Source organism: Protomyctophum bolini, assembly GCF_963924005.1.
Source record: "Protomyctophum bolini genome assembly, chromosome: 3".
NCBI lineage: Eukaryota > Metazoa > Chordata > Actinopteri > Myctophiformes > Myctophidae > Protomyctophum > Protomyctophum bolini.
In genome coordinates, this window is record NC_137864.1 from 24382568 (window position 1) to 24400948 (window position 18381).

At 44.0% G+C, this 18381-nt stretch overlaps 1 protein-coding gene across 6 annotated transcripts in view; it reads left to right on the forward strand.

Annotated features, from left to right (window-relative positions):
• LOC308313036 (nucleosome-remodeling factor subunit BPTF-like) overlaps window positions 1-17286 on the forward strand; it is a 54808-nt gene extending 37522 nt beyond the window's left edge. For 5 of the 6 annotated variants that reach the window (XM_080759896.1, XM_080759898.1, XM_080759900.1 and 2 more), the window contains 13 exons: window positions 175-344; window positions 619-829; window positions 1193-1455; window positions 3050-3169; window positions 3796-3957; window positions 4678-4760; window positions 6808-7033; window positions 7238-7596; window positions 8043-8216; window positions 8438-8630; window positions 9943-10027; window positions 12671-12857; window positions 15134-17286. In XM_080759896.1, coding sequence (XP_080616022.1) covers window positions 175-344; window positions 619-829; window positions 1193-1455; window positions 3050-3169; window positions 3796-3957; window positions 4678-4760; window positions 6808-7033; window positions 7238-7596; window positions 8043-8216; window positions 8438-8630; window positions 9943-10027; window positions 12671-12857; window positions 15134-15176 — 2276 coding nt within the window. In that variant the 3' untranslated portion in view covers window positions 15177-17286. Of the gene's footprint in view, window positions 1-174; window positions 345-618; window positions 830-1192; window positions 1456-3049; window positions 3170-3795; window positions 3958-4677; window positions 4761-6807; window positions 7034-7237; window positions 7597-8042; window positions 8217-8437; window positions 8631-9942; window positions 10028-12670; window positions 12858-14131; window positions 15096-15133 lie in introns of those variants that run through there. The other variant, XM_080759899.1, reaches the window with a different exon arrangement.
• Window positions 17287-18381: the final 1095 nt, after the last annotated feature.

The following is an 18381-nucleotide window of genomic DNA, read 5'->3' on the forward strand; positions in this document are numbered from 1 at the left end:
CATTCTACACACTCAAATTGTATAATGGCTTTGTTATGCAGTGTTCTAGTTAGACTAGTTATATCCTCCAAAACTAACCATTTGCTTGGCTTAACTCCATTATTCCAAATAAATTGGGTATTTTTGTGCATGTAAACATCAGATAATAATGATCTTGTTACCCATCATGCCCAGGTCAAGGTGGACAACAGGTGCTGACCCAGATCATCCGTGGCCAGGCAATATCCACACCAATATCTGGTGCCACCACCATGGCGAGCCCTACTTCACCCGGCACACAGCGGCCTCAGCTGGGCCAGAGTCCAGCCAAACTGACATTGTCAAACCTCACACAGCTCACACAGGTTGGATCATCAGTCCTCTCGCACTCTTCTCATTGTTACTAAGCAACATAACTCAATCATTTTGTTCCATAAGACACCAGGATTTAAACTACTAACTAAAAATGTGTAATATGCCAACAATACAAATGAACAACCAAGTAATCTCTTATACTAGATGAGATGTACAGACGGAAGAGATTCGGAGCTGACCTATCCTCTTTCCACTCGCCTCTCTCCTCCTCTCCTCTCTCCTCCTCTCCTCTCCTCTCTCGTCTATCTGCCCTCGCTGACCCAGAAGTCACCAGGAGTGGCCCCCCAACAGCATCTGACGGTGATGATCCAGGGTCAGGGTCAGACCACTGGCCAGCTGCAAATCATCCCCCAGGGGGTGACCGTGATCCCCGGCCCTGGACAGCAGCTTATGCAAGCCCAGTTGCCCAACGGCCAGGTCCAGCGCTTCCTGTTCACTCCTGTTGCTCCCACTGCCACGCCCACCGCAAACACAGGTATACCCACATACACACACAAGTGAATGCAGCCAATACAAAAGATAAATACAAGGTCAATGTCTTAAGCCCAAACCACACCAATGGGTCGCCATGCAACACCTCGCAACCAAATGGTTTGCGAGGAGTTGCATGGTGACCTATTGGTGTGGTTTGGGCCATTGAATCACTTGGGTCGACGTGCAACAGGACATATCACACCACTGGGACGAACGTTAAAACCATCTAATCCCGTCTCGACCCTTTGGTGTGGTTTGGGTTTGAGTTGTCCATGACATGAAATAGTTTGTTATACTGGGCTAAGCAGATGGCAATGTCAGCCGTCACCCTTATTCACATTCACAAATTCTCTCTCTCCATCAGTTACTACGGCTGCCGGACAGCCCCACTCCGCCACCCCCACTAAGACCCCAGCCCAACCCGCCCAGCAGGCCGCTGCCCCGGTCCAGGCTGGTACCAGCACCCCTCCCTCTGCCTCCCCCCAGGGCCAGTTGCCCCCTCAGACTCAGCCCCACATGCCCATCCAGTCTCCTACACCGCTGCAGGTGAAGACGCAGGGAGGGAGGACCCAGCTGCAGATCCAGCAGAGCCCACATCTGATCAGTGTCCCAGGGCTCCAACAACAGGTACAGTTGGGGCAGGAGAGTTAAGGGTGTTACCGTGTTTATATTCAGAAATGCTTAGCCTGTTAAATCCTCTAGATTTGATGAACTGGACCCGATTTGGCTCTTAGACCGCTTTTTGAGGGATGCCTATATACAGCTTTTGTCCCCACAAAATGTTCACAACAGAAACATTAAATGCCATTGACAAAATGGGAAAATGTATGTCATCTTGTAACCACACGTCTCATATTTCCCATCGACAATGAAAGGAGAAATTAGGTCAAATGTCCACCAAATATGATGTAAATTTGTGGCAACACAAACATTAAATGCCATTGACAATGAATGGAAGGTTATGTATATCCATGGAGGAGCAGGAGACCGGATTACTAACGATATCTACAAGTTGGACACCACCACAATGGTCTGGATTTGAATTAACACCAGAGGGGCTCCACCCGATTCATTTTCATATCACTACACCACCATCATCAGGACAGATGTTTGTATTTTGTATCCGGAATAATGATGGCAACAGCATCAGTGTGTTTGACACTGAGACTGACAACTGGCTGATCACGCCTTCTGCACCGCTTCTACCAGGACGCAGGCTTCATTCAGCTTTTGCCTACAATGGGGAGCTGTACATATTTGGTGTCAACGACTTGGATCAGAACTTCAGTCATCTGTGGAAATTCAATCAAAATACATTCTCATGGAAGACAGTTGTGCCCAAGGGGAAAGGCCTGTCTGAGATGGACGAATGGACGTGCTGTTGCATGGTGGGAGATCGTATCATCCTCTTTGGAAGCAGACATTCAACTGGCCTGTCCATCTTAGACTTAAGTCCTATGCTGAAGTCGCTAGTATTCAAACTAGCGGTTATTCAGTATGGTCTGGAGCATGACTACCAACAGCAACTGAAGAAAGAAAACCGAGTATCCACTATCCAGTCAATTGACAGGATCAGACTACCGTATGTATTCAGTCTACATTTCCAAAAAGGACTGACCAAAAGCAGGGATAACCCATATTCTCACCAGCAATGAAAATAAGACTAGAGGGGATATCAAAAGTAGAGTTGTTCCGATACTGGTATCGGGCAGATACCACCCTCAAGTATTCGTACTCGGAACCGGGCCCCGATACTCTGACCCGAGTACCAAAACATCCAATTGACGCTAAGCTGAACGAATGCAACGGGAGCAAGTCTGACCCAACACTGCAGCAAATCGCCAGAAACAGCCGATCTACAAGCATAAATGACAACTGAAGTGTAGGCATGACAATGAAATTAAATTGGAGAAAAAGGGGGTAACTCAACAAAAATTAGTACTCGTATCGGTACTCTGTATCGGCGACTGGCGAGTACTAAAAATTAAGTACTCTTACTCGGTCTGAAAAGAATTGTATCACAGAAGCCTGTGTGCGGCCTAATTGGCTGCATGGCAATATTTGCCATTGTCAATGAAAGGAGAAATTAGGTCAAATGTCCGCCAAATACGACGTAAATGTAACCAACCAATCACATAAATTCAGTTGTTCATGAGATGATGTATATACCAAATTTCTTCACCGAAAATGTTGATAAAATTGCATACGTTGTTTGGTGTAGGTGCTCGCCCAGCTCCAGGCCCAGCAGACGGCTGGAGGAGGCTCCCTCCCCCAGCAGATCAAACTGCAGCTGCCCTTCCACATCCAGCAGCCTGGGGCCACCTCAGCCCCGGGAGGACAGGTACTGGAACTGGAACAATCCTGCATGTTAATTTTACTCTGAGATTGTAAAAAAATATCTCTGTTACATTAACAGAATTTCTCTGTGTGGGTTTTTGTTTGATTACCTAATTCAAAAAATGTTTTGTCTTGATGATGATTTGTAGCCCCTAGCAGTGGGGCTCTACGTTTGACAATGGAGGTCACTCTACCCGTCGGTTGGTCCGTCGCAGGCCACCAGTTTTGTCCCAAACAACATATTTAAAATATTGGCCCAACAGCTATACTGGCTGCATCGCCATGGAATTTGCTGTGCACTCTCATGCTCCCCAGGGCCCAATTATTAAAATTATTTATTTTTAATCAGATTTTCTCAGTAAAGATCATAAAGTTAAATATAATTTAATCATTGATTAAAGGTTTTGAACTCTTGGGACCAAAGGATGATTCCAGGTGATCCAGTGGCCTTTCCCTCTTGCATCACCCTTTGGAAAAACACAATTTATCTCAAAATGTTAAGCGGGATTGCCATAGTGCCACAGTAACTAAGTGTATATGTTGTACTGCTACACTATAGCAGGTCATCGTACTGTGTTTTTGTGCGTAGCTGTTGATGTTCATGTCATTGTGTTGTTGTGTGACCTGTAGATGGGCAACGTGGTGACCATCCAGACAGCCTCTGTCCAGGAACAGCTACAGAGGATCCAACAGCTCAGAGAGCAACAGCAACAGAAGAAGAGACAGGCGGCCGAGGCCAAGAGGGAACAGAGCCTCAATGCGGCCAACCAGAGCGACATCATCGCCAAACAGGTGGGGGAAGGGTGTGTGTGTTTTTTCAGGCAGCCGTCCAGCCAGGTCATTCATCCTAGTATGAGGGTCGGTCTCTCTCCCTGCCATCAGTACATAAACATTCCTCGTCCTCAAACCCCGTCCTTACGCTGCCTTTATTTTCACAACCTTCTGTCTGTTTGAACTACCACTACTGTGTGTGTGTGTGTGTGTGTGTGTGTGTGTGTGTGTGTGTGTGTGTGTGTGTGTGTGTGTGTGTGTGTGTGTGTGTGTGTGTGTGTGTGTGTGTGTGTGTGTGTGTGTGTGTGTGTGTGTGTGTGTGTGTGTGTGTGTGTGTGTGTGTGTGTGTGTGTGTGCGTGTGCGAAGAGTGAGAGAAAATTAATGTTTTTAGTTGTTGCTGTGTGTCTGTGCCATATTACTATTGTACACGTCTCACTGTCTGTTTGCTATTTTAGGTTTATTTTGGATGTGAATGTCCCAGTATGTGTACATACCAGTGCTTATTTGCATGTCATGTCTGTCTGTCCATTACTTATAGTTATATGACAGCTGTGTGTGTGGCCTTTCTGTCTGATTCACATTTCATTATTAATCCTCTTATGTATTATCATGTAAGCTCTCTAGAGTAGTTAAGTTGGAGACATTCAAGTCACCAAAACTGTCCCCTTGAAGATGGTTGATTAAAACAATTATCTGTCTGGCTGTCTAATTTGTTGTTGGTTGTGTGTGTATTCTTGTAGGTGGTGATGAAGCAAAATGCTGTGATCGAGCATTTAAAACAAAAGAAGACCATGACACCTGCAGAGAGAGAAGACAACCAGAGGTTGTGTGTGTGTGTGTGTGTGTGTGTGTGTGTGTGTGTGTGTGTGTGTGTGTGTGTGGATTTACACACATAGGTCATCATCGCCACACCCTAGCTGTCGACCTCTTGTTTGGCATGTGTGTGCATGTAGCCGAGCCTGTGCACGTGTCCACATGTGCGACCTACATAGCAAAGTATCCCTCCCTGCAGGGGGGGGGGGGGGGGGGGGCAGTGCAAGGCAGGAGGTTTACATTGAAGTGGTGTTGTGGGTCATGGGAAGGTTCGGACCTGAGCATCACCACACTCACTGCGACCGCACCGAATAACATGCACTCGCACTGTTCCCAGTGGAAATGACGAGGAGCTCTGAGGAACGTGATCTGCAAAAATAATTGAAAACGCCCATCCCTCGGAGAGTTGACTCTCAACGTTTAAATAACACTCTTCACCGCCTGTTGCCATTGTCCATGTGTTTCCCTCTAACAAAAGAAAAAAACATATTTCTGAGCGTAAACATCAACCAATAATACAATACAATACAATGCATGCGCTCACTTATTCTTATCTAGTGACTGAGTAAGGAGAAAATGCCATTACCTACTGACGGAAAACCTCTCAAGGATAGCACAAAAACAAGAGCGAAGTTCTCGCCATGGGCCATCCTTTCCTAGATGTGGGTAGGCAGGTCCTACCAGCGTTTCTACCACACAGAGAGGCGTGACCCGTCACCGACCCTGACAACCATGTGTTTGTGTCCACAGCGTGGCCATTCACACCAAGCTGAAACAGCAGAGCCACGCAGCTGTGAGCTCGCAACACCAGCTCCTCATCTGTCTCCTGCCTCATTTGTCATTCTCGTCTCTGTGTGTGTGCCCGTTTGGTACCCTGTCTACTTGTCTGTCTTTAACGACGTCTTCCATTTTTGGAAAACCGAAATGAACCGTGTCAAACCGGGGAACTGAGACCACTGAGATTGTGTGCGTGTGTGTGTGTGTGTGTGTGTGTGTGTGTGTGTGTGTGTGTGTGTTAATGCGTGTCATTTAGCTAATTTCTCTACTCTAGGTTAGACTGTCTTCTCCGCGTTCTTTTTAATCAGATGGTGCAGTACAGTGAGTACTGATGAAGAAATATACTCCAGGGCTCGACCCATCCCTGACCCTGATAAGAGTGTGATTGATAGTCATTGTGACGTCCATTTAACTACTCACACGTAGGTGCGCTCAACAAGCTATTTTGTTGGTGAAGCCAATGGCTGCCAACATAAACAATCCTTCTCTGTTGGCTGAGAACGTTAGGGTATGTTAGAAAACATACTGCAGAGGGTGAAGCTCAGTGAAGAGTATTCACAACCAGAGCAGCACTTTTAACTGGAAATTTATTTTATATATTATATTATTATATATTTTATTTCTACATTGTACTAATGCTTGGTATTATAAGAAGCAAACTAAGCTTACTAAATATGTTGTTGACTATGTTCCATAATATTGCATTATTTAGCAGATAATTTCTGCTCAAGTCTGGAGAAACAAGATATTCTTCGGTTTTGTTTTAGATGTCTGTCTTTCTTTAATTTCTTAGCTATCATATTTTTCCGTTTGTGTCTTTGTATAGTTTGCAGTAAGGCGTGGAAGTGTTTCCTGCTTTATCATGTTTCTAAGAGAAGAGTATGGCTTCCCCATTGCTCATGTAGGAGCCTCGGACAGACACTGTCTAAACACTGAGGAACAATCCTCCCCCTAACATCTGTCATACATGTGACCGAATAACTGGACTCTCTGTAGGCTCACAATATTTGAATTCCCACCATGTCACACATCCTGCCATTTGGCATCACTTTTTATTTAGCTTTTTAGAGTAGTATGACTTTATTAAAGGAGTAGTTCGCCCCTTAGATTACTTATTTTCTATCAATTACAAACCCCATGAAGCCTTGAATTCATGGAGATAGTTTTTGTTTGTTTATGTCGCATTCCTAAGCAAATACTTTTAGTGGTTGAGACTCAAAGGTTTGAACAATCATTCTGTCTCTAAAGTTGCTCTTGCTCTCCTCGTCCTTCCATTCCAGGGCGATAGTGTGCAACCAGGTGATGAAGTTCATCCTGGACCGGATAGACAAGGACGAGAAGCAGGCCGCCAAGAAGAGGAAGAAGGAGGAGGTGGTGGAGCAGAAGAGAAGGTTGGCCAACGCCTCCAAGCTCTCCTCGCTCCTCTACCGCCACAAGGAGAGCCTCAAGACGGAGATCCTGAAAAAACGCACCCTGCTCGACAAGGAGCTGCAGCTGGAGGCGCAGGTGCGAGGCAGGGGGAGATGAGAGAAATTGGGGGGGGGGGGGGGGGGAGTCTTTGTAGCTTAGCTTTAGCAGAACACTCACTCACTCACAGCCAGACTTGGACTCATTTTTATATCCTACCACATATTGCGACAGGATAGATAGAAATACAGCTACGTCACCTTTCGTACAGGCCTGTAACCAAGCCATTCTTCATTCCCTCAGGAGGAGCTGAGGAAAGATCTATTACGCCTTCGGAAGGAGAAGGAGAGGGCTCAGGCCGTAGCCTACCAGGCTGCCCAGGCGGCAGCAGTGGCGGCGGCGGCCGCAGCCCGCGGCCAGACGCCGCACAGCCACCGCACGCCACCGCACGCCGCTGCAACCCCCCACCACCAGCACCACCTCGCCTCCCCCACCAGCACCGCCTCCACGGCACACAAGAGGAAGCGGGAGGAGGATCAGCGGGAGTCGCCGCCCTCGGCCAAGTCCAAGAAGAAGAAGATGATCTCCACCACCAGCAGCAAGGACAGCAGGAAAGACATGAAGCTCTACTGTGTCTGCAAGACGCCCTACGACGAGACCAAGTATGAGTCTGATCACTACCGCACTTTAATATCTGATCACTACTATACCAGTGGTTCTCAAACGTTCAGGACCTCTACATTCATAAGCATTGGACACAGACCCCATCAGAAAATAGTTTGTGCATACAAGATTTGTGTCGTTAAATAGTTTCAAACATGTTTTTGATAATGTTTGTGACACATTGTACACCGATGTATATCGGTTAAACTGGTTAAACTGATTTTGATGCTCTATTAAGTCATTTTGCTGTGGGTCCCATGGAACCTAGTCAACCTACTCAAGCACCCCTGGGGGTCCCCGGATTCCACTTTGAGAACCACTGCACCATACCATAACACTACTCTGATCACTGTTCCACACCTTTATTTGATTGGTAATTTATTTCACTGTAGTATATTTTATTAAAACTGCTAATTAATTGATCCATGACTTTCTCCCTCCACAGGTTCTACATCGGCTGCGACCTGTGCACCAACTGGTACCACGGCGACTGTGTGGGGATCACGGAAAAGGAAGCCAAGAAGATGGACGACTACATCTGCGTCGAGTGTAAACGTGGCCAAGAGGGCAAAAAAGAGGAGCTGTTCTGCATCTGTCAGACGCCATACGATGAGTCACAGTAAGAAGCTAGGGACAACCTGTGTGTGTGTGTGTGTGGGGGGGGGGGATAGCAGCATTTCTTCTTCTTCTTTTAAACTGGATTAATGATTAATAATCATTGTGAAAGTGAACTCTTTTTTTTGTAGACAATTTTGGGCAATTTTGTTGTTTTGCTTCACCCACACCAGACTCACAATGTCGTCTCACCCCTCTCTCGCTCTCGTGTGTGTGTGTGTGCAGGTTCTACATCGGGTGTGACCGCTGTCAGAACTGGTACCACGGCCGCTGCGTGGGCATCCTGCAGAGCGAGGCCAACCACATTGACGAGTACGTGTGTCCACAGTGTCAGTCCACAGAGGAGGCCATGACAGTCCTTACACCCCTTACGGAAAAGGACTTTGAAGGCCTTAAGAGAATTCTACGTTCCTTACAGGTATGTATTGTAGGAGACACGCACACACACACACACACACGTAAACATAAACATACAGACGTTTACTTAGAAGGGGCGTCCTTAGGCGCTTCCATAGTGTGGTTCAATTTATTAGCTGATTACAGACGGAAGGACAGGGTGCAAAACATACTCTCCCCATGCCTTCGGCCTGGTGGAGAGAATAAACGGCATAGTGTCCTCTAGACAGGATCATGGGAGTACACAAGCTCTTACATAAATACATGCATACCTCTCTATGAAGGCTTAAAGATGCACCCAATGTCCCTATGGCTATGTGGAACACCTGTCATTTTCTTTCACGGATTTGGGAAGTGCTAGTACACACTGAAAGACACACACTCATGCTCACCTGCACATACACATACTTCCTCATTCCCCTCAGGAGTCAGGAATGTCCTCTCGCATGCACGCACGCGTGCTGCGTCCTCCTCCCTCCAGAGATGTGTCAATCTCACAGTTGTTTGTTTTTTGTCCATAAGCATGGATTAAAGTTCTGTCTGTAGCCACGACTGATTTCAATCATTTGGAATCCATAGAAGTCAGCATGTCTTCTATTGACCTTTTGCAGACCGCGGCCATGTTGCCATCAGAGTTTGGAAGCACTCGTTTTCAGTAAAGCAATGTCCTGCTGCCTCTTGCATTATGTGCTAATTCAACACAGGTGGTACGCAGGGAAGTTGAGTGATATCTAACGAGCACTTCCGAACTCCAGCAAATAATCACCTGCAAGGACAGAAAGTAACTCATAACATGATTATAGTGGATTTTTATGAAACAAACACTTTGAAGATAGAAAGATAATAATTCAAGCTTTCCGTACAGCTGCAATGTTGGTGAGTTTGACGTTACAATCAGATAGGACTTTTCTGTTTGGATGAATGGGCTGCCAATGGGAAGTTGCACCTAGGTAGCACCTTGCCATTAACTTATATGGTAAGATGGCCGCGGTCTGTATATGCAGAATAGAAGTGTGTCCTGCACCAAAAATAGGCTATCTACAAGCTTACAACATGTTTTCAGAAAACCCCTAATGATCTCAGATATTTCATAACCGCAATCGTTAACGCCTCAATCTGCAATTTCTTCAACTGGTTAGCTGTATGGCTACCAAAATATCATCATTTTACATATTGTTAAGTGTGTAGGACACGCAGCGCTAGTGTGTGGTAACTCATTTCACGCTGTTTCACAAATTACATATTAGGACATGGCCTAGCAACATTTTTCAATTGTGAGATTTTATTATGCTTTAATCCATACATAAGCCTCAGCGTTTTCTCTTCTCCTTCAGGCACATAAAATGGCATGGCCCTTCCTGGAGCCGGTGGATACTAATGATGCCCCAGACTACTACAAAGTTATCAAGGAACCAATGGGTGAGTAGAGGCATTGCTGACCTGTCTGTGTCCACATATACACTTCTGACCCCCATCTGAAAATGTTTGCTGTGAAAGAGTATAGGCCTATATTCAAAGATTTGCACACATTTTCACGATATTTCAAAAATAAAAGATGAGCTATGAGCTTGTAGATCTGCTATTTTTCAACAGCTACAGTTTAAAATAATGGTTAAAATGGTTTAAAGCTATGATGTGACACAGATGCTCAGATCTAAATGGGTTAACAGAAGGAAATTATAATAAACCAGGTTTTAGTTGTGTGCTCACACACTAGTTATTCGCTCTTTATATTTCTTTCTTTCTTTCTAAATTCCGTACACTTTTTTTGTCCTTCCACATACTATGTGCGAGCCCACACAGTTTCCGCAGGAACTGCTTTTCTAGTTATATTCACATCTTCATTCTCCAATCCCTGTGACTGTATGTAGGCAACACAATTTTGGTGTGTCCTGTAATTTTAATAATACTAATAACATTGAAATAAATTAATGCATAGACAAAAACCTCATCAACTTGTATACACACACACACTCACAGCCTCTTAAAGTGTTGCTGCCGGCCAGTTACCAGGAAGAAAGCCCTCCAACTCAGATCAAACCGGCCGTGTAAATGGGAACTTGCGTCACCGGGGCCTTTTTGAACTTCCACACAAACAAACCGTTAATGAGCGGCTCCGGGCCCCGCCGGGCTCCTGGTGGAAACAGCCCAGAGAGCCTCAAGCAGCCAGCCCCACACTCTGGCTCCTGTTGGCCTGCATGGCGCTGGAAACTACCCCCTACCACCTCCTCCTCCTCTGTCCACCTCCACCTCCTCTTTTTCTACCGCAAGAAAAAGACCTTGTTGAATAAAAATAAAAAAAATATGTTAGAGAGGGGCGTCTAGCCGGCGTAGCTGCGGCCCTTCATTGCGTCAGGGTTTTTTCGAGATGAAATCAGAAGACAGAGAATAAGGAGGCCTTTGATATATCGGCCATGAGGTCTCTGAGTCAGGGTGGGGGCCGATGGAGGTTGAGACTCGGGATCTGTTTGTTTAAAAGCTGAGCCCCAGGGACGCGGCACGCAGCAAACCACTGGCAGCAGCAAATTATATGAAGAGCCCAACCAGCTCTCTCACTAACGAGCTCAATCTATTTAGTTTTTGTTTTTGTTTTATTCAACCTTCTATTTTGTAAGGCTGTACCCTAGCCCTGTTTTTAGGACTCGAACTTCGGCAGGAATTTTCGAGCGAACATCCAAACTATTCGTTTCTAATTAATTAAAAAAATTACCTTTGAGCTCCGAACCTCGGCGGGGGAGGGTGGGGGGCTTTTCTAGTTTCTACTCTGCCACAATGTTATGCTTCCCACACACATGGTCAGATGCAAAAGATAAAGATGCTCACAGACAGTGTATTTGTGTAGGCTAGTCGTTAAGCAGCAGGAGGACGTTTGTTAGCAGCTCAACCAAACCAAATGTCCAACATAGATAAAAGAAATTACTCACCTACTGCTGCAGGTTCCATAAGTAATCTCAGTGTTGTTCAAGTTGCATGGTTTTCATATTGTAAATAATTATGGTCGCGTGGTTTAGCGACTACCACTATGACTATGAGAGGAGCACGTAACTTTGGGAAAGTGTCATAGTAGCTTGTTTACTTCCTGTGCACTGACCTGTGTGCACCTCTTCAAAATAAGAGCCACGTGTAATGATTAGTCAACACTAGTTTTATTTCTAAGTCTACTTACAGGACGTTAACATCAGATTTGAGTTCCTTTTTAATGCCTGCCAGATTTCTTTACATAACTGTCTCAGCTGTTGGTGCGCAAATGCGCCTTGCATGCCTTTGATCTATCGCGCAGAAAACATTTTGACGATGTACTGTATGCGCACTGGCGCACCGGTTGTGTGCCCCCCTGATAATAACATCTAAACATGTTATTGTAACATATAAAAACAACATGAACATAGTACTCTTATTATGCATATCGCATTCTCGCCGAGATATATTTTCGAGAAAAATAACAAAAAAACCAATGGTTCAAGCCCATTAATTAAGATTCGAGTGCCAACCCTAACGAGCGAACATTCGAACCCCGAATGTTCGGGGACAGCCTTACTATTTTCAAGGGACTAAGTAGAACCAATCGGATATCTAACTAAGATTTTTGTTTTATTCAAGTGGCAAAGTAGAACCATGAAAGATCTTTGTATTCAGTGATGCGTCAGAGGTTTGGTTCATTTGGCAGCAGCTGTGTTCACAGGAACTTCAGTCTAATGACATTCTCCTCAGGAATGACAGCGGGTCAGATGTCTGTAATTGATTTTGACCAGTGAGTCGATTGGGGTTAAGGCTGGCGGAGGCTTTGAATTTTTGCTGTCACATATAAAATGATGAACTGTACTCCAAAGATGCATATTTGAATGCTTATCAAGCACATGCCACAAAGGCTGCAATTACTTTGAAGCAAGTATGCAGATTTCTGGAGGCAAGTCGATGAGAAAAATCGTGATATACTGCTAGATCCTCATTGACTTTCCTGCCAAAAGTGCTTTTCTTTTATGCTGCGTATGTGATGTTTTGTCTTTGGCAAAGAGCCAAATGGTATTCAGTAAGTCCATCTCTCATCTCCCTGGTGCACAGACCTTTCCACCATGGAGGAGAGGTTGCAGAAGCGCAAGTACATCAAGCTGACGGAGTTTGTGGCGGACATGACCAAAATCTTCGACAACTGCCGCTACTACAACCCCAGTGACTCGCCGTTCTACCAGAGTGCCGAGGTCCTGGAGACCTTCTTTGTTCAGAAGCTCAAAGGGTTCAAAGCCAGCAGGTAAGATGCTGGCAACTGTGACAGTGATGTCACTTGCTGCTCACCGCCCCCCTACCTCGAAAATAGGAGTCATTGATGGTACAGGGAAGGAGTGCAACAGGGTTACCTTCACTCACACTCAGTGTATTGTCACTGAACGATCATTCAAGGTACTGTATGCTATATACAGTAGTGGTTTAAACACACTACCCCTCTTCACAATTCATGGACCACTTAAGTGTTTAGTTATTTTGTTGTCTAAATAAAGGCAAAATTAAATATTATATTAAACATCAATTATCCACATTACAGATGTAGAATTCTATCGAGCAGATTGTTTGTTTGAAATTGTCTTGGCATGTGAGTTGTGACCCTGTGTATGTTTCCTCTGACGTCAATGACTCCTGTCTTTGACTTCTCGTGTCGATCTCCCTCTGATAGTTGGACTCATCTGCAAATGTTTTGGGCTGTGACTAAACGGCAGGCCTCTGCACTGATTCTGAAAACTACTAAATAGACTGAGTGCATTTGAAAAGCCAAGTTGTAACACTGTGTGTGTGTGTGTGTGTGTGTGTGTGTTTGTGTGTGTGTATATATATATATATATATATATATATATATATATGTATATATATATATATAATATATCTCGAGTCATGTTGCACTTAAATGTGCAATGCATCAGAAGAAATATGTAGATATTATAATAATCCGACCGCTCTGACAGCTTCCTAAAAAGTGCCGTTTGTGTAGGAAGCTGTTGTAGCTATAGCAATGGAGGCGACATGGAGTGCCTTCACATTTTGCAGTTGCGTCTTCAAGCTCTGTTTTGCACGACACATGCTTCATACTTTCATCCATCCTCGTGTTTTCAAGTTTCCTCTCTGTCCTTATCTCAGTGTTTCTCTGCTTGACCACTTGAATTCCCCTCAACCGCCAACGTGTCGATTTTTAACATTGATCGGCATATTGTAGGGTACCATTTGGTACGTTCAGACGAAAAACCTAGTACTTAAACAAATTCTTGTTTCTCATACGTAACAAGAATGTAGTCATATGATCGATGAGAGAAAGCTAGAGTTCAAGACTGGGCTTTATTATCCCCATGAGGACATTATTTTGTGAGGTTGAGTGTATCTAATGCATTTCAAACACCTAAAGTCAATAAGAAAATGAGTCAAAGGCACTCTTCATGAAATGTGCGTCCAGCCTGAACCTAAGTGTAATGTTATCATGTGCTTCATCTGCATGTATTTACACCATCCATTCTCTCTCTCTCTCTCTCTCTCTTGCAGATTGTGATGTCATAACTCCTGGGTGCCGGGGTCACTCAAAAACAAAAAACACACAAAAACAGACAATTGGCCTATCCTGGACCTTGCTGTTTTTTTTATTTCCATAAAACAGCATTACAGATTTATTAAAAAAAAGAAAAAAAGAGAAAAAAAGTGCATATTAAAACCACACTATAGGTGTGCTTCCATTAGTATTTTAGAAGGACATGAACCTCAAATAGAAAAAAGAAGGAAGTAAAAATCTAATGTTCTAATTCTAATAATGGCAGCCATGTTGGTTACACAAAGCAAGGGAAAAATAAGATTATTTTCGTACAGTCCTTGCAGAGAGATGACTGATATTTTGTTTTGGAAAAGTTTGGTAATCTCTTAAATGATATTAAATATTGGACACAAAACAAATAATAGATTTTTGATATTGTGATTTCAGATAAGCTCCACAGCACAAACAAAGATAAGTTATAATTTGCAAACTTGACAGGACAAGTTTATTGTATTCACCATAATGGAACATTTTTACCTCAAAGCTGACTGTTTTAAAAAGTGACAGTTATTAGTTTTTCATTTTACCGGATGTCTCCATGTATATGTTATTTTATGTGCATATTATATCCTTTTGTGAAGGACTATTTTTATGTTCTAAAGGAAATAATGGTAGGACTTGTATAGAGAGGTCAGTGAGAGAAGAAATCTAGTTAGCTCTCCTGTTGTGAATATGATGAGCATGGAAGTGTCATGTTTCATGATGTAATGTGGTCTTTGTATATACACTGTTGAGCTAACGTTACATTATGACACTTGGTTAACATTTCACCAACATGGCTGCGTTAACTTTCCAAAAATGTCTGACCCCAATGGCATCCAATACATGTTTTTTTTTTTTTGTATCCCCACCTCTTGTCTAGTGCATATTTTTGTCATATTGTCAAGCTTTTAATAAAAAAAAGAAATGACAACCAAGTCATCCAACTGTTTGCTCCTCCTCTCTGCCTGTCTCTGTAGGTCTCATAACAACAAACTGCAACAAAAATCATCAGCCTCTTAGGTCCATTCTAAAAGCTAAATGTCAAAATGGCACCCTCGCAGTTTACGCTGAACAAATTAAGCCATGGGGGTTCGATGCAGGCTGCGCCATGTCCACACAAAACCGTCCCCATCTGAACGGGGGGTCATGTCCCTGTTGAAATGACAACACCAAACTGATGCAGTGACACCCAGCCGGACAAACCCCTCAGCCTCCCTTAACGTCCACAGTAGCGGTTATGGAAGAGAACAGAATTGAAAAGCCCCTTATTATCCAAAGCGTCCGAGGAAAACAACTGCAAAACGTGTCTCGGGGTAGATGCTGGGGCAAAGCAGCCCCCATCTTCTGGGGCCTAGCTGCCTTGACCAAGGTGGTCCTCCTATTCAGGTGAAGTGTATGGAGGACAGTGGACAGTGTGGATGGCCAACCTGTGAAGCAAGCTCTAAACTGGTTGGAGGGCTGTGGAACGCAGCTGTGGAACCGAGCTGCAGTAGATGTTTGGAGAGTCGTCTTCATTCTATAGCTGATCTCTATTTTTGTGTATCCTATATGGCCAGATGTCAGCTCCTTTTTTCCTAGCCTGTGGTGAAACTTTAATTTCATACTTTTACCTTCCAGTTGTCTCAACTTTGCCGCCTCAACTTCTCAATTCGAAGGTTTTTCCAGACAAACCAAAACAATACACACACACGCCAGAGTCTGGTGTTCTCTAGAACCTGAACCTGATCATGTTCTGATTTTCTCATGTTGTGTCACTCCCCTCGCGGCACTGCTGAAATTCTACATTTATAAACAATGGCACTGTATTTTTTTAGAAGCATTGTTATTTTTCAGAAAATTGAAAATAGGTGGAAGTTTTCTGTCGTCTCCACCAATGAGAATATTGTGTATAGACAATAGTGTTGAGGGTAATAGAGGGCTGTCCCTCGTCGATCTCAAGAGCCCCATCACCTAAATGTACATTTCTGATTCCCACCCACCTTCAGCACCATTCAGAACAGAGAGCCATTGTGAAATTATTGTCAGGTGCGGTTTGGCCCATGGCAGACTTATTTATGAGCCCTGGTTTTGTGGCTTCTCTTAATTTTTTTTTTTTTTCTCCACCCCATAATGGGATGTTGATCTGTTGAACATAAAGAATGTTGATCCAAAACCTTCACTCCGAGAACTGATGTCTTTGATCCTGGCTCTCCCCAGAACCATACCTTGCCTCACTGTGAATGCTCTGGGAGAAGTCAAGGACACGTAGACGGGAAGCGTGTTTGAGGCAAGCGGAATCGGCATTGCAGGGACTGGAGAAAGGCGGTTAAAAGTATTCTATATAACCTTGAAACACCCTAGCCCTCGTATGTACTACTAACTCCGTCGTTGCATCTTTCTGTTTCCCATCCTATCAGTGAGAGTCCATCTGTCTCTCTCTCCCGCTCTATACTATCTTGCACGGCCCTCCCCTGCCAACATATTTCACTTTGTTTGACGGGTTGGCTCACATGTATCTCTCAACTCACAGAACTAACCCTCAAACGCATGGCTCAGTAATTGTATAATGGAGTTTTCCACTCAGCATCAACTCAATTATGTTGTGGTCTGTGGTAGCACGTCTGGGAGTAAACCGTGTGTTGGGGGGGTCGGAGAGATCTTTCTACCGTGGGGTTTGTATGACAGTTTTATAGCAGCATTTTTTGCATATTTTGGATTTTTTTTCTAATCAGTGATTATCATTACCGTTTTTGAGGGGAAAGAGGCAATTATGTAGCTCTGTGCGTCTCAGTATATCTGATGAAAATCGACTCAAAAAGTAAGGAGTCCTAGTTTCAGTTTCACTTTGTCAGCATGGTGGTTTTCTTTGGAGAGGCAGAATTGAGAGATGATGTGATGCCAGTCTCTTTTTTTTTCACAGTTTAGTCCAATACAAATGTCCCCCTGCTTTATACTTGGGCGTTATTGACTATTTGTAAATTATGGCTGTCTATATATGAAGAGATGAGAGATTTTTTGCTCTTTTAACTGACATTTAAGCCGACTTGTACATTTTAACTGTCTATTTTTTTTCTCTTTAATTCTCTACATTTAGGTGAAATTGCCCTTTTATAATAAAAAGTGCTGCATATTGTGTGCAAATTGGTTTTGACCTGGGAGGGAGGGGGTGGGGGGGTATAGCATAACTCTTGTAAAGGGTTTTCTTTTTTAATTGCTAAGGAAAGAACCAGTTCATCACAATTTCTATAAGATTGCGTCTCTTATATTATTTATTCATATCAGTGAATGGTTCTCTTGGTTTTTGGGTGGATAAATGTTGAAGAAAGACATGACCAGGGATACAAAAAAGTACACTATGTTTTTAACAGATTGTGGCAATTAACTCAGAAGATATCCTTTTTTGTACTTGATAGGAAATTTCATCCTAGATAATAAAGAACTGTTTTTGACATCAGTTTTCTAAAGTGTTGTGTCATCTGTCTTTGATGTCTTACTCAACTGTGCCTGACCTTGTGAATTGGAGGGGAAATGATGCCCCTGTTCATCATGTTAACTTGTCCCATTCAAACAGCTAAAACCTGATTTATACAGCATAAAATGCATACATGTTAACCTGAGTGGGATTAGTGGGATAGTGTTACATTTCTGACAGCATGTGTAATACTACCGGTATATGTCCTGATGTTGCTACACAAAGTCATGATCAATGATGGGGTCAGTTTTTAAAAGACTGACCTTTCCTTTAAAAGTGCCAATTACTGTCACTTCCCATTTTATTAAATACCACGGAAGAAGAGCTTAGGCCAGATGAATGCATCGCAGGGGTCCAATCAATTATCTAAGACTGCCAGGGGAGAAGGAGGAAAAAGGCTTTTAGTGTAGACACTTCTGGTGAGCTCTCAAGGGCAAGGTCATGACCCTAACATGCTATGCACACTCTTCCTGTGTTCAAATTAGTAGCAGTACACACGAGCAACCTCTACAGCTGACCTTTTCTGTCTCCCTCTCACACCACTCTCCTCTACCAAACCTCCCCCCCGCCTCACTCAAAACCGCTAAGTGAATCCAGAAGGTTGCAGGGACACTAAACACACCGCCGCAGATGACCACAAGCCCCCATCTATCTATCTCTCTCTCTGCGGCTTCACTGGCTTGGGGGCTGTCACACAGGAAGCAACGTGCTCCCACCTCCCCCTCTTCCCTCGTTCCCTTCCCCACCTCCTTGTCTCCTTCCCTCCCCATCTCC